Consider the following 15,961-nt stretch of genomic DNA (forward strand, 5'->3'; position numbering starts at 1 on the left):
CAGAAAAGGACTAAAGACATGGCTGTTCGAACAAATAGAGCACCACGAAGCTGCTAGCAAATCCAGCAGTGTGAGATCCTCACAGGTGATTTGCAGTGCTTTATAAATCCTGATAATTGATTGACTGTACTGCTTACTAGTAGATTGCAGACTGGATCTCAAGCATTCAAAAAGGTCCACTTTAGGAAGGCATTAACATTTTTGGAGTTAAGGTTTAAGGTCAGCATTAACAGAGTTTAATCCGGAGTCAGTCCAGAACAGAGAAACTGGAATAAAAGTGAGATGGAAGGGTGAGTGATAATTTTTTTTTTTCATTTGGACACTGGAGTATTAGCAGCAGAATATTGCTTAATTCTGGATTGCATACAATATTGAATTAATCAGAATTTATTTTCTGTTTGCCAGTTTTTGTGATAGTTTACAGACTTGGATAAACATTGCAGCACTTACCATGAGCAACAGGTTACATTAAACAAGCTCAGATTTTATTTTTTAGGCACAGAGACTTTAAGCGATTTGCCCAGAATCACAAGATGTTGAGTCGACTCCAGGACTCCAGCCTGGTCTCCCTGTTCTAAGGTTAGCAGCTCTGGCCATTAGGCCACATCTCCTTATGAATTTGAAACAAAACATTTTCACTTCCTTCCAAGCCAGCGAACGGAGGCCTAGACTGTGGGTGTCCCTGAATGCTGGGCTTCAGTACACTATCCTTGACCGAAGGAATTGGTATTCAGGAATGTCCCAGCTGTAGTGTTCTGAAAGGTAATATTGGCTGCAGCACATGGAAAACTCTTTAACCAAACAGGAAGAAAAGTTTATTTTAAAAATCTTGTATCACTAGAGGTCTCAAGAACAGAATCCCACCTAGAAAGTTCCCAATAATGTTCTACTGTACATGATTTGGCATACCTTTTTTTTTAGGAATCTGGGGAATGAACTGACAAATATATGTCAATAGATGAGCCTTCAGGGACTGCACATAGGCATTAAAATGAGCAGAGACAGCAGCAGACCTGCAGATTTGATAAAGATGGGATGAAGCGAAGAATCAAGAGCCTAATGGATTGATCTTGATATGTGAGAAGTCTTTTTGGGATAAACAACTTTTATTGGTTTTCCATAAGCAGGTACATAGCAGGCATTGCAGAGTGGAGAAATTATAAGTAACATAGGGGGTTATTACAACTTTGGAGGAGGTGTTAATCCGTCCCAAAAGTGACGGTAAAGTGACGGATATACCACCAGCCGTATTACGAGTTAGGATATAATGGACTCGTAATACGGCTGGTGGTATATCCGTCACTTTTGGGACGGATTAACACCTCCTCCAAAGTTGTAATAACCCCCATAGTGTTTGAACAACTCACAATATCTGCCTTTGGTATCTCCCTCTCTCATATCAGGTCCCTCCTTACTAACACATCCATAAAATAAGCATTTTACGGTCAAACATCTAGTCCATAACATTCCCACAATTTGCCTCCAGATTTTCACAAATTTCTTAGGGTACCCTCGGGCTTTGTAAATACTCTGTTCTCGCTTGACACACCAGGCCATCCGAGCCTACCACTGAGTCATCTACGGTGGCTCTGGGGTCCTCCACACACTGGCAATCTCTCTCTTGGCCAACATAAGTTGCAATGCCCAATAGGTCTCTATCCCTTCGAAGGCCACCCATGTCCCCTATCACTCCCGGCAGAGCCAACTTGGGAGACAGCTGCACTGGAATGTCCAGGATAGCCGAAAGTGTACACTCAATTGAAGACCAGTATCTAGCTATAGGGGAGCATTGCCGTACTGTGTGAAAGAAGTCTGCGGGGTGGTCCCTCACCTCCAACAGTTAGAGTTAGGAAGAAGATTAGCTGTGTGGAGGAGTAGAGGGAACATTTAAGTGTGGTGGAGATAGTGTTGTTTTATTAAGCGTAAATGCACCAGGGTCACCAGTTCATGCGGGCCATACAAGTCTCACGCAAGTCTCCCTCGACAAGTTCCCCAATCCAGTCCTCCCAATTGCAGCGAAGGTGTTCCAGCATTTTAGGACTGTTCAAAGTTGAATTCAGAGAAGTTATTTACACATTTCCAGGTCAGTTCAACATGTTCAACTGAGTGGGATAGGTCAACCATATCATATGAGGATGGGTTTAGTAACATCAGCTTGGAAAGCCGCCTACATTTAGGGTGCTCAAAAAACACTCAAATACCAAAAAGCTGTGTTTCCCTATCCCAGTCTGGCCATAAACCTGAGAGATTCAAACATAGGAGACTGTAACTTTGCAAACAGTGCTGGATTTCCCATGTCATTGACATTTAAGAAAGAGCACAACAAGAGGAATCCCTCTAACAGGGTGGAGTTTAGTAGGGCAGGCTGGGTCTAAATCATGCTTTTCATCAGCAGCATATTTCCCTTTGTCTGAGATAGTGACACAGTATCACATCCTAAGGAGGTGTTTAACCTGTTTATGATAAGAGAGATTGAAGTTGAGAGAGATCAGAGTCCAGGGGTCACCTGGCGAGATCTTAATTTCTAAAAGTAACTTGTCTACATCAATAGATCACAACTCCATTCAGATAAGAAACAAAATGTGATGAAACTGGCATTTGTGCTGGCAACTATAGTGCAGACTCCGCCCTTGGTATGGTATTCTAGCTCTTTCAGTGGTCTCAGAATCATGTTCTAAATGGTTGTAAGGTTTCCATGGAAGACCAGAGCCTTTGTCAGGTTGTGTACATGTGCTGCCAATAGTGTGAAAGAGATTATCCCACTGATTGGTGAATATATGTCAACTTCAGTAGGTTAGGAGATTCTGTATGGGTGAGGTGTGATGCAGTACCAAACTAATTAGGTGTCTCCTTTTTTAGTATGCATGCCAGTAGCCCAGCAGATGTGTAACTGTGTAGTATGTAGCAGGTCATAACAAGTGTTTTTGGGTGCCGTAATCGCTAAGTTATTGCATGTCTAGGCTACTGTGGGTTTACTTTATAATTTTGAACCCCCAGTGCACTCAAAGCAATTATCAGTTTGGGCTGTTTCTATTAACTGATTTGCATATGTCAGGTCTATGTTTAGAGTGACAGTCACTGAAAAACAATGGTGTGGAACGTGCCCGAGTGCTTGCCAGAAGATTAGATTATTTCAAGCATTCCTTCCATGACCCTGATGTTTGTTATCGCAGATGGCCTACTCACATTGACTCCCCATTCACTATCCAGGCACTTTTCCTCCAAACACTTCATAATATTTTGGAGTTCTTTTGTTCCTCTGTGGTCCGAGCTATACAACATAACACCATGTCTGGTTGCATTTCAATAACTCTATCCCAACTTAGGTCTGATTTAGAGTTTGGCGGATGGGTTACTCTGTCGCAAACATGACGGCTACCCTGTTTGCCATATTATGATTCCCATAGGATATAAGGGGATTGTAATACGGCGACGGGATATCAGTTACATTTGTTACAGTGTAACCCCATCTGCTAAACTCTAAATCAGGCCTCGTGTCATTCTGCCTCATCTGGGCCGACAGATTGTGTTCAAGTCCCAGTAGCATGACTATTCTATGTTTAACAACTTTGTTTTCCAGGATTCTATACTTGCACTACTATCAGCATCCCCTTTCTTACTACCACAGGTTTTAAATCCTTGCCAGTTATTGCACTCTATGATGACCTAATATAGCAATTGCACTGTGAGTATCTTGACTGTATATCTGGCATGTAATGAAGTGTCTGTGATAGTTGCACTATGTTTTTTAATTATAAGACTGTAGCAAACATCGTGCATTGTCATTTTATCAAACCTCAGACTCACCCGGCCGTTCTCCATGCATACAGTCAGCATTACGATGTTGCGCACGTTGTACTCCCATATTAGTCGCCAGAAGTCATCAATGGTTTTCCTCAGTGGCCCCTGAGTGCATATGTACTCTTGATATCCGACATAGCCCTAAAGAAGGCAGTGATAAAGTAAATTGTTCACAATGTCAAGAATAAAGACAGAGGTTGTTACTACAGCATTATAGAGTGCGGTCTGCAGATTAACTGTATGGACAAAAATAAGGATTTCCATGGCATTTTATGAAGAAACCTTAGGCAACAGCAGGAAAGTGGCCTAAAGCTTTAGTGCTGACATCACAAATGTTTTCAGGAAAGGGGCTTAACACAATTATAAATGTTGAAAGTTTATAAGAGGACTAAAGTAAATATTGAGAAATGAAAGTGAGAGAGCAGAACCTGCAGGGCATGATATGATGTAGAAATAAGGTTAGATGTGAAAGAGAGAAATAAAACAGCCAAAACACAGGTGGCGAGAAATGGCCTCTATTGCTCTTAACACTGCTTAGAACATAAACAAAAATTATTAAAAAATACAACATTTGAGAATAATGCAATTGGTAACTTCATAATGCCTTAACCCTGTGGGACATAAACAAAGTAGGAACCACAGCATCAACTTTAATGGGCATGTTTCAGAATAAGGAAAACATTTGCAAGTGCAGCTGTGAGTTCTGGATGACCTACCATGGAGAACTAGAGCTGGTAAGTGGTTGCGATCTTCATATAAATGTTAATAGTGTTGACTGCTAAAAAGTTGCTAAATGGTTACAAAACTCGAGAGACAATGTCTGATCTCTGCATTAAGAGTGTTCCCCAGGGGATCGGTTATTACCAAAGGCAAATGCTGCTTTGGGGATGTAATATTGGTTACAGTTTCATTCATCCTGTAATTTTCCCAGTTTAGCCTCTGCTAGTCTGGAGGAACGCCTAGGGATGTCTTCTTGAGAGGATTTCATGTTGCTTTTCAGAAGGTAATGCCTTTTCATGCATGGCTTTCCTTCAACTAACAAGAAGTTCTAAGGTTGAAGTGCTCTCCATGGAGACTGATCGAGAGGGTGAAAGGTAGACAAGGTGCTTGACATGCTCTGTGCAGCAATCAACTTCCAACACTGCACAACTTGAAGAGAACAATAAACGTTGCTTGCTAATCAAAGTATGATTTAGGTGATATCATTATTACTGAATTAAGATGAATTAGATGGCCCAAAAAAGTTAAACGTCTAAACTCAGTTGAGAGTTGGGCCCTCACTTAGGCCAGAGATTTTATGTCGGTGGAAGCAGTGCTGAGCAGATGACAAATACACTGGCTATTACAGAGACTCCCTTCAGGTTAATGCTTCTCTGAATTTGTTGTCTATTCCTTGACTGGCTATCAATATACACGGCTCTCTTAATGCCTCTTTGCCCAAAAGACTTAAAAGGTATAGCATGATCGCTATCCTCCCTAAACACTGCAAACTAGCTTCTCATCTATAGTCCACCCTATTTAGCACAACTGTCGGAGACAGTAGTAGTAGGCAAACTACAAGTCTATGTAGAAGCATTCAACTTTCTGGACAATTTACTGTCCAGTTTGTGGCCTGGATGGGGGACAGAGTCAATTCTCACTTTAGTATCAGATGATTGCTACACACTGGTCGGTAAAAACCATATAAGTGGCTAGCTCCCTGTTAAACCTGGCATCCTTGGCATGTTTTCCACATCTCTTTGCCTCTGCCGCCTGTAATATTGACTGTGTGCTGGATTTCGTTTTTGCTGGTATTGGTACTCTGGGCACTTTACCACTGCTGATCAGTGCTAAAGTGCACGTGCTCCCTGTGTATATTGTGATTATGATAGGTTATCCATGATTGGCATATTTGATTCACTAGTAAGTCCCTAGTATTGTGCACCCTGTGTGCCCAGGGCCTGTAAATCAAATGCTGCTAGTGGGCCTGCAGCACTGATTGCACCACTCACATGAGCAGCCCTGAAAACATATCTCAGACCTGCCACTACAGTGTCTGTGTGTGCAGTTTTAAACTGCTAATTTGACCTGCCAAGTGCGCCCACTTGCCAGGCCCAAACTTTCCCTTTTAGTACATGCAAGGCACCCCTAAAGCTAGGTCGAAGGTAGCCCTATGGGCAGGGTACAGAGTCTTTAAAAGACAGTACATGGACTGGTGTGTTTTACATGTCCTGATAGTGAAATACTGCCAAATTCAGTTTTCACTATTGCAAGGCCTATCCCTACCTTGGGTTAACATTGCCTTGACATACCTTTTAAGTATAATTTCCCATTGGGAGCAGATGGAGGTATGGAGTCTGGGGTCTCTGAAATCACAATTTAAAAATAAATCTTTTAGTCTAGGTGTTTTTTAACGTGTGTGTTTGAAAATGCCACTTGTAGAAAATTGGCATTTTCTTGCTTAACCATTCTGTACCTCTGTCTGGCTGTGGAATACACTTCTGGGTCAGTTGGGCTGGTTGTGAATTCACTCTAGACATTCACACAAATGGAGCTGAGGTGTGCCCTGCATATCCTGATGGGTCTTCCTGGGCTAGAATGGTGGGAGTAGCTGACACTTGCACCTGAATAGGGCTGTGCCTGTCCTTACACAATACAGTCTCCAACCCTGTAGTGTGTTTCTGGGACCAGGGCTGGAAAGACAGGGTCTTGTGCACTACAAAGACTTTCCTTTAAAGTTTGCCTACTTCAAAGACAGAAATGAGTATAAATACCGGACCCAAACCCCTGACTGATAGAACACTTCTGGATCAAGAGGAAACTTTGCGAAGGAGAAGAGCTGAAGAGCTGTGAGGAGAAGTACTGCCCCTTTGCTGTGTGTGCTTTACTGGGATACACTGCTGTTGCTGCTTCCACTTTGGAGAGGACAAAGACTGGACTTTGCTGAGCATCTTACTTGTGAAGTTTCTCCAAGGGCTTGGCCTGAACTTGTCTCCTGTTAAAAAGTCTCAGGGACAGCAAAGACTTCACCTACCAGCCTCTGGGTTCTCATGCTGAGGACCCTGAGTCGCCAGGTGGTGCCCCCTGCAGATCCTCAGCCCTTGGAAGTGAAAGATGTCATAAAAACAAAAAGAACCAGGCACTTGGACTCTGTGCTGCTGCCTGCACCCAAAGCCATCGTCCCCACTGAAGTGCAACGACCAGGACCGATGCCGCAGGCCTGGCACCACTGGCCTAGTGCCATCACAGCACCTCTGAAGTCTTGTGACAAAGTGAGTCCTGAGTGCTGTGTCACAGACGTCCATGACATCAGATTCCGCAGCGGTGCCTGCAGCCCCTGGTGTGACCGCGACCCTGTGAAGTTGGCGCATCATGTCTTGACCTGCTGGACTCCTCGACCCAACTGGATCGTCACGAACTGATGGCTTGCCACTGACACCGCCTCACCTCCGCTGACTCCATTAAGGAACCAACACCTCACCTGCTGCATAGCAGCACCAAACCGACCCTGCACCGGCTCCAGCGATGCCTCATATCCTCGACTCCATGCTATGTCTTTGACTCTGCCACATTTCTAAAGTACTGTAGCTGGGGGTTTGTATGATTCCGTGACCTGCGCTGCACTCCCTTGGGAGTGGCATTAAACTGTTGGGAATGACTTAGTCATAATGCTGTGATAGCACCAGCTGGAGCTATTGTGTTTCTAAGTGCTTTATTGGGATTTAATCTTAAAAAGTCATATCTTTGCTTGTGTATGCTGGATTTTTGTTTTTTGGTATTGTTTTACTTAGATAAATATCGGATATTTTTCCTAACTGGTGTGCTGTCCATTTGTAGTGTTTTCACTGTGTTATTGTGTGTGGGTACAAATACTTAACGCATTGCCTCTGAGATAAGCCTGACTGCTTGTGCCACGCGACAAAGGGGGTGAGCAGGGGTTATCTTAGGAGTGTGACTCCCTTACCTTGACTAGAGTGAGGGTCCCTACTTGGACAGGGTGTAAACTGACTGCCAACTTGAGACCTAATTTCTAACACTTCCGCTATACCTATTAGCTGTATTCAAAATCATCAGCCAATGCGTTCCTCTATGCAGGCTTCACGAATCTAGAGCCATGGGGCTTTTCTTGGATTTTTCTTATTCTTGTTCAGTCAGTCGTACATAGAGCTTTTGGTGTTAGTTGTTGTAAATCTATCCTCCAGAATCAAGTCACTGTGGCCTTAGTTTGGAAAAAATATTCCGAATAATTTAATTCATATTCAAACTTTGAGATTTAGTGAGCCACTTTTTGTACCTAGCCCTCTTATATAATGATAAATCGTTTTTTATTTATATTACCCGATCTTGTTTTCCTTACCTGGTGCATACAACAGGCGTCCACAAAATCACATCCCCGTTCTTACCCAATCTCAACAGTGCCAATGTAATTTACCTAGGCCTGTTTGGATACTCTTTTCGATTAAAGAAAAGCTACAACACCCCCGAAAAAACCCAGAAACATTATTGCCTAGAACACCGGAGTAGCATTTTGATTGAATTAGTGGCATTCCACATACTGCCAGCTAAGAAATGCCCTATGTACAGGGCCTTGCCATTGTGCCTTCTATGGAGAAGTGTGGCTCAATGGTTAGAGCGGCAGACCCTGAAGCAGAGATCTGGCTCAAGACCAGGGTTCAAGTCCCGCTTCGGCAGGTCTTGGGCTCAATTTCCCTTGAACAGATAATTCTCGCCTCGGTGCCTAATCTAATTCAGGGGTCCCACTCTGCAACTCTGGGCAATAGCTTGCTTAATCTCCACAACGGCCCCAACAGCGCTTGGATGCCTGGCTTCACCCGGGGGGGTGCTCAGGAGTGGGCGCCTCACAGGGAAAAAGCCAGGAGGGGTTCCATAGCGGTATGAGTTCAGCACCTTGAGACCCTAACGGGTGAGTAGTGCGCTATACAAGTGCTAATTTACATTTCTATAACACTGCTTCTCATTTAAACGAATTGTTATCAGTCGGCTTCTTCCAGCTGTGTCCAAGCAGGGTGTGTTCAACTTTTCTATTGGATGGGCATACAGTCGTTCTGCTAACATGCTACAAGACTCTTGAACGTCTGTAGACTACACAGAATTCCATGCTTCAATTCAACTTAAAAATGTTGTCAGGTTTGCACTCTTTGCTCCTTTGTTTTATGCCTCTATAGTGGTTGTTCTGGTTTCAGCTTCAACTAAAAGAAGTCACGCAAATGGGGTAAATACCTTACTCAAACATCAGCAATTATGAGACAAGAAGTGAGAGAAAGACACGTGAAGAGATCAAGACAACGCATAGGAGTGGTGAAAGATAGAAAGATATTCTGGAAGGACGTGGTTTATACAGCACAGAGGCTTCGATGCTCAAATGAAAGAGGAGAACAGCAGTGGGATGAGCAAACACTTACAGATGCTGCAGGGACAAAACGTTGTGAAGGCCTGGTGCTGGTTAGGATGGCAGAGAAGAGGTGAGAGAAGGTGAGAGGTGACAAACGAACCAGGTTTGAGGTCATGGGTCCTAGCTTACAGTTACTTAATGCATTATGATGTTGGATAATTCACTTCCTGTTCGTTCATGGCCAGGCAATTTTTTCAGGCACACCCGTGCTGCCTATGGCGGCACAGGGTGCTACATAAAGCTACACAATGAACTCAGAGTTTTGGACTAAATATTTGAGCCTTACTGGAATGAAGTTGGCATTGATGTAATCGGAAGTGGGTTCTTCTCCAATGAGACTTAATTTGACTCTTGAATGATCATCTGCAAATATGAAAAGTTAGATATGGTTAAAGCAAAAATGTGTAAAATAAGTTCACTAGCCAACATAATGCACTCATAGAGGCCCGGAGAGGGCCTCTTCAATCTGACTTTCTTATCATGTGTCACAATTTTTGCCAATCATGTAATCTGAAAAAGAGCACACGTTGTCTCGATGAGGGCTCATCATGCTACACCATGGTGCCAAAGGAAAACCCCATCTTGAAAGCAATATCCATGGCATACAAAGCACTATCCAGGTATTATCTAGGAATCAGGAGTCATCTCCGTGCCTTCTGTCAACCCAACTTAACCTTGCGTTTATCCATTTTATATTTTCTCCAAACATTGTAAGAACTCGCAGCATTTTATCCAGCCCCTGTCGCCAATAACAAAAGGTATTTAATCAGCTTGCAATTTTTGGAAACTCCTGCCAGTCCTGCACCAGGTGAGACTGTTTATTTCGCCAGTATTACAGAACGCGATGGGACCTCCTCAGCTTGCTTGTAATTATTGGAGATTTACAGTCTGTCTTCAGCCATCTATTTCTATGGCTATCGGAGGTTGCCTCTGTCACCAGGTACTTCATTCCTTTGCCTTGCATAATTGCCAGCTGTTCTGCATGTCACTGATGCATCTTCCTTAAGTTATATGAACAATAATGTCCGGTCAAATACACAGAAAGTGGTGGGAGTAATGCTTGTAAATAGTTTAACCACTAGCAGGTACTCGTGATTACATTCCAACTCGTAATTTCTTTGCTAACCATGCCACCTCTACACCGTGCCATATCTGTGTTTGATGTAATGCCCTACGTGGCTAAGTTCTTCATAGATGTGGGTCCTGTGCTCACTGTAGCATGGGAACCAAGACACACCTGACTGAAGAGGGCCAAATAGACCAAAATCAGTTGCTTGTGTTCCAGTTCACATAGAACCTGAATTGGCAGCTTGTTCTGGACTGTTCCCAAGGAAGCAGAGTTAAGGTGGATTTGCGTACTGCTGGGTCTACTCTGAGGTGGCATGAAGGGCAAAACATGATGGGTTGGTATGCTACACAGAGCAGTGGTTAGTCTATTAGCAAACATTCCTTCCACCACTTTTTGTTTTCAGAATGTCCTGTCCAGGGCTACGATATGTCTACTACACGCCTCCAACACTAGAGGTCTTTTCATTATCACCAGTCGTCAATATTTCTGTACTGTCTCCAGCCAAGGTAAGCCTACTTTCTGTCTCCCCCTATCAGAAGTCTTCCCATGTTCCATCCATCTGATGCCTTGTGCTAGAGTCCAGCCATCTGAGATCTCACCCGTATAGCCTTGGAAGACCTTGATCTGTCTTGAGCTATCACTGCTCCTTTCACAATTGAAATTTTTTTCCCCATCTCCCATGATGTCGATGGTCAAGCAGGTCCCTCACCTGTCTCAATCACAGGCCTTTTTCCTAGTCATTGTGGCTCCACTCAATCTCCATTACTGGTCACGTTGCCAGTCACTAGATGTTTTCTAACTTTCTTTAAAAATGCTTTCTTCGGGTGCCTGGAATAGGCAGTTTCCCCCCATCCAATGTGGGCCTTTCTAGAACTCCCAGTTTTGGTCTTCATACTCATGTCCGCAATTAGCTTGAAGAATTGTTTCCTTAACATCCAATCACTGTAGCTATTCTCTTTGCTTATAGTGATTGTGTGTGTTAGCTCCCTGGCTACAAGATTTGGACACCCATTCAATTTTTTCCAGCACTCTACATTTTCCACCTCTTTGGTTCTTCTATGTTGTTCCATGGAGCGCGCACACACCTCTACATCCTCTCCGTGTCTACAGCCATCTGAGGTCCTCAACACATCTCAACTCCAATCACTGGTGGTCGTCTGCCCTGTTTTCACTACTTCATGAGCTTACCTCTCTGTTGATACAAAACTACCTGAAACAAATGTATGTTCCTTACATTTCTATGCCCACTGGCAATTTTCACCCTCCCTGGAAAAACTCCAGAGACAGATATTGAATACTAACTTCACAAACCTACTCCCCAGCTGTGTGAAATATTGCTTTTCTATGAAATCCCATGATTTATTTACAGACCTGATGCCTCATAGTGGGGTTCTAAAAAAGTGGGGAAGCTTTGTGAGAAGACAGAAAAGAATCTCACCCCAGTTGTCTGAAGTGGTCTATTGGGTAAGATGTCAATAGTTGACAAACCAGGGAAATACATTTAGAATTAACTTCTAATGACTGGAGGATAGGTCCAAGCTAAGCATGTAAAATCTTGAGAATGTATACTCACTGGTTGCAAGGAAGAAGGAAAGGTATACCATTATACTCTTATGCTAGAGCAGACCGATAGCTCTGAGAAGAGCCTACATTCCCCTTTAACCAGTCATCTAAAAGCTCTGTTGACACCACTCAGAAGTAATTTGGATGGACTGTAGAGAGGGGGAATGATTTGCAACTGTAGAAAAGGGGATTGCAAGCCACTAGTTTGAATAAGCAAGAAATGCAATGCAATAAAAGGCTGGAGCCCACCAAATATTTTGAAATGCATGAAGTGTGTTATTAATGTACAGAAACCTCAACAAACTAAAATGAGTGGGAAAGCACAGTACAGCAGTGACACACAGTGATCAACGAGAATATGGTACTGGATACGTTATAGAAGAGAACCTCTTGTCTGCCTGCTGGCCAAATACGTCATCAATATGTTTGGATGAACTAACTTGCATAATTTGAAACAGAAGGAATCCAACACTTTCAGTTTTCTGCCGGGCTAATCCAATTATTTTAGAAATCTGTCTTCCTATCAGAAACTACCTCCTCCACACCTCCACTGGGTCATCCTGTGGTACTCGTATTCTTCCAGGACCATAACATCAGACAAGGAAGGCAAATGCGGCATCAGACTTTCTGAATGATCACGCTGCAGCCAATCAGATTAGCCTTAAATCAATGCCTATTTACAGCATGACCAGTCAGATGGGGAAACACTAAAGTGTTTTTCTGTCAAAGTGATCAACCACTTTGTGACTAATCAGATTGGCTTCTACACCCAGGGCAGTCAGAATAGTTCATACACCCTATTGCCTTCCTGGACTGGACTGGATGTCTGGTCAAGTAATTCCACTTGGCATCCCATGTATAGTGGAATTGGCGGGGTATTTGGCATCCATAGAGGGTTTATGCTCTGTGGTGGACTTTTCTAATGTTTTTGCCAACAGACAGGAATACCTAAAATTGCAGATTAAATAGGTATCAACGTTTTATTTCACATACAGGAATAACCATGCTCCATTCAACCCTAGTCAAAAAACACCTGTGTTTGCAAAAGAAAGCATAGATAGGGAACCTACTTTGGAGCATGCCACTCTTATACAAAGCATGTCAAGGGTAGCATTTGTTTTGGGCTTAATCATTTTCATTACAAGAGGATGCCTTTGGGCTTTGGCAATTCCATGTTTTAAAAGTTGCTTATGTTGCCCAAGCTCCTCAGATGGCCCTGCTCAACAGCTCTTCACTAGACCCCCAGTCACTTTTACTAAGCTGTAACTTCAGTGTCATAATAAAATGGCCCAAAGACCTGAATACAGTCCGAACTTCAACTGTTATCAAAGCAAATGTTTTTTGGGGGATTTGACACCTTTATAGTTGAGCAGTTAGACTGCTGAGGTGGCTATTTCAAGGGTTCCAGGCCCCCTCAATATTTGCCATTTGTGGATAAAAAAAATCAGTACAAGGAAATCAAATAACAAGCTCTGATGAGCCCTTTAAATTCCAGTGACCCCGTACCCTGTGCACTTTACCTAGATGTGCCCATGTAAATGTTTCATTGGCTGCAGGAATGCAGCAGGACTCATACGGCAAAATAACAAGATAACTTACAAGGCAGTACGTGTGGATAGCGATTCTTAGCAATGTTGTCAGGAAGTTCTGCTTCCAACTTGGACTGATCTTTTCCCACTTCTTTCAATTCCTGTAGAACAATTTGTCAATATTATTAACATTAGCAAAATGAAAAGCTAAGAAATTTTGGAATAGTAGATGAAATCAAGAACAAACTAGAAAATTAATTAAAAAGAAATAGATGTGGTAGCTCCGAGGGTGATGTTATTTCTAGTGTACACGCATGCTGTTGTCTACTTTTACACCATATTAGGGTATGCCTATGCCTCTCCTTCAGAGGAATTCAATTGTCTGATACACCCTTCATTGCACTCTGAAAACCTTTGGGATCTGGGTTTTGATGAATATTATGTAATGGGAAGGGGAATGAAAACAGGGTAGTCTTGCAGTACATTGAATGTAGTACAACCAGAATCATTTAAGTAATCAGTCTAATGCACAGTAAACTTGATAGGATGATTTCCAAAAGGTGTGTCAACGGAAAAGTTATTCAGGTGTTTATGCATTTTTGTAGGGCTGTGAAGCAGAATATGCACTTACTGGCAGCATCCAAACATGTTGCTATTGGGAGGGTAGAGTTATGAAGAAATTACACAGACTAAGTGGGAGGTCAAAAAGTATTGTCCTTATGATCTTCAGCTAGCATTCCAGACCTTCTAAAGAAGAAAAATGAATTTCAGCAAGTTGACGGGATAGAGTCAGCTACAGTAGTTTGATTATATTCCTAAATCTTCCCTGGTGTCATCTGGATGATACTGGTAAGATGTTAAAGCCTTGATGAAATGGAAGTCAGAGCAATTCAATTACTGTGTAAGCAGTATTCCTGGTGGTGAACGTTGACCACAAAATCATATCTAATGGTCATACTTCCAACATCACTAACACTTATATTTGGCACACAACCCCAATGCCCTTTTCAGCATTGTGCAGAGTAAACTTTTTAAGGGAACCATTGCACCCAGACTTTCCATTTGTGTACTTTTGATAGATCAGACGCTGTGAAATGCAGACTCTTGATTATCCATAGGAGTCAATCATATTTTGCTTCATACGTATCACTGACATCTCAACTCATTACAAATTAGAAAATGACAACTGCAAGTGGATTGTAGGTTTGCAGTTTCCGGTAATAGCTGCATGACTTGAGACATCAACATAGTTTGAACATCATCTTAGCTAAAAACCTCTCTGTCCCAGGCCTATCCAAATGACAGATGGACAGTTTTCATCATCCGGAAACAGCTACAGGATATTGGTTTTTAATGGCTTGGGACAGGTTTTGGCTGTTTGAGTATTAGGACATTTATAAGCGATGAGGGTGACAGTCTTCTTCTTAAGGGAATTTCACTCACCCAAAGGTGCCAAGGTATTGGCTGGTCGAAAGCAAAAGACAAAGGTGCACCAGACAGGAAGGAAAGCAGTTTCACATCATCTTCATGTTTGTTTATAACCTATTATTTCACTGGTCTTCCTTGTGGGAGTACCCATATGGCAGCTCAGCATCATTCATGTCTGAGTTCATTTCATGGTAGTCATATCTTTCAATGAGGTAATATTAGTTCCAAAGTATTCTCAAACGAGTGGCTACATGTGCTACTGAGCTTCTTCTCACGAGCCAGCTTATCTCCAACTACAATGTTTGGTTGTAAGTCAGTAATCAATTATACAAGAATGTGAGGGCTTTAGGCAGCCATGCGACAAAAAATGGTACTATCTGCAGAAACTGCTGATGCTTCTTCTTGGTGTGTCTTTTCTAATAAGACTAAGACCTGGAAAACCCAAAGGTTTTCTGTAATAATTCTAGCCCTTATATATTACACATTTGTTACATCCTGAGCTAATTGCTATTTTAAAGGTGCGAGTCTGCAGCTGCTTCCACAGTTGAATGTCCGACTGGTTTCACTCATTTTCCAAAGCAATGCAAAATCCTTTGTACATTCACATTTTTCCCTCATTGGAAATGAAAGCAAGGACCAGTTGTGAAGGCTAGAAATGTACAAAATGCTCAAGTCAACGAAATACATTTTCCCCATGCAGTTGAAATCGATGGTTGGTAGTGTTGAAAACCAAACATGAAGAAACCAGTTCTGACATCCTGTTTTATTTGAATCATTTTCAGCATTTTTTTTTATTACTTTGAATGGCATTTACCTGGTTGATGAAACCCAAAGGGTGAGCGTAAATCTTCCTGAAAATGTTTTGATGTAAATTTTTGAGCCGTTTTTCATTTTTAGGTTTCGCCTGCATGCGCACTTGCGCACTGCTTGCAAAATCTATTGTTAATAATAATAACCCCCAAAAAATATAACTTAAAAGGGGCTGATAACCAGCCCCTTACTTACCTGAACTTACCATTGGCTTACTCCAACGTCGCTCTGATTTAAGTGCTTTTGATTGGCCAGCACGCTGTCTGCACATCACTTCCTGTTGTCTTCTATGCCAACATTGCTGTCGAGTTGCCTCTGGACCAAGTACTCCTTCCGGTCCCTGGCCAGTGTCCTACACTTTGCTGTCAC

At 42.5% G+C, this 15,961-nt stretch overlaps 1 protein-coding gene across 5 annotated transcripts in view; it reads right to left on the bottom strand.

The window, feature by feature from the left end:
* Positions 1-15,961, bottom strand: part of LOC138300066 (receptor-type tyrosine-protein phosphatase V-like) — a 573,371-nt gene that overhangs the window by 93,099 nt on the left and 464,311 nt on the right. For all 5 annotated transcript variants that reach the window (XM_069238934.1, XM_069238932.1, XM_069238933.1 and 2 more), the window contains 3 exons: positions 13,425-13,515; positions 9,480-9,556; positions 3,808-3,942 (listed from right to left, as the gene is read on the bottom strand). In XM_069238934.1, the coding sequence (XP_069095035.1) occupies positions 3,808-3,942; positions 9,480-9,556; positions 13,425-13,515 (303 nt within the window). The remainder of the gene's footprint in view (positions 1-3,807; positions 3,943-9,479; positions 9,557-13,424; positions 13,516-15,961) is intronic.

The sequence above is a fragment of the Pleurodeles waltl genome, chromosome 6 (genome assembly GCF_031143425.1).
Source record: "Pleurodeles waltl isolate 20211129_DDA chromosome 6, aPleWal1.hap1.20221129, whole genome shotgun sequence".
Classification (NCBI taxonomy): domain Eukaryota; kingdom Metazoa; phylum Chordata; class Amphibia; order Caudata; family Salamandridae; genus Pleurodeles; species Pleurodeles waltl.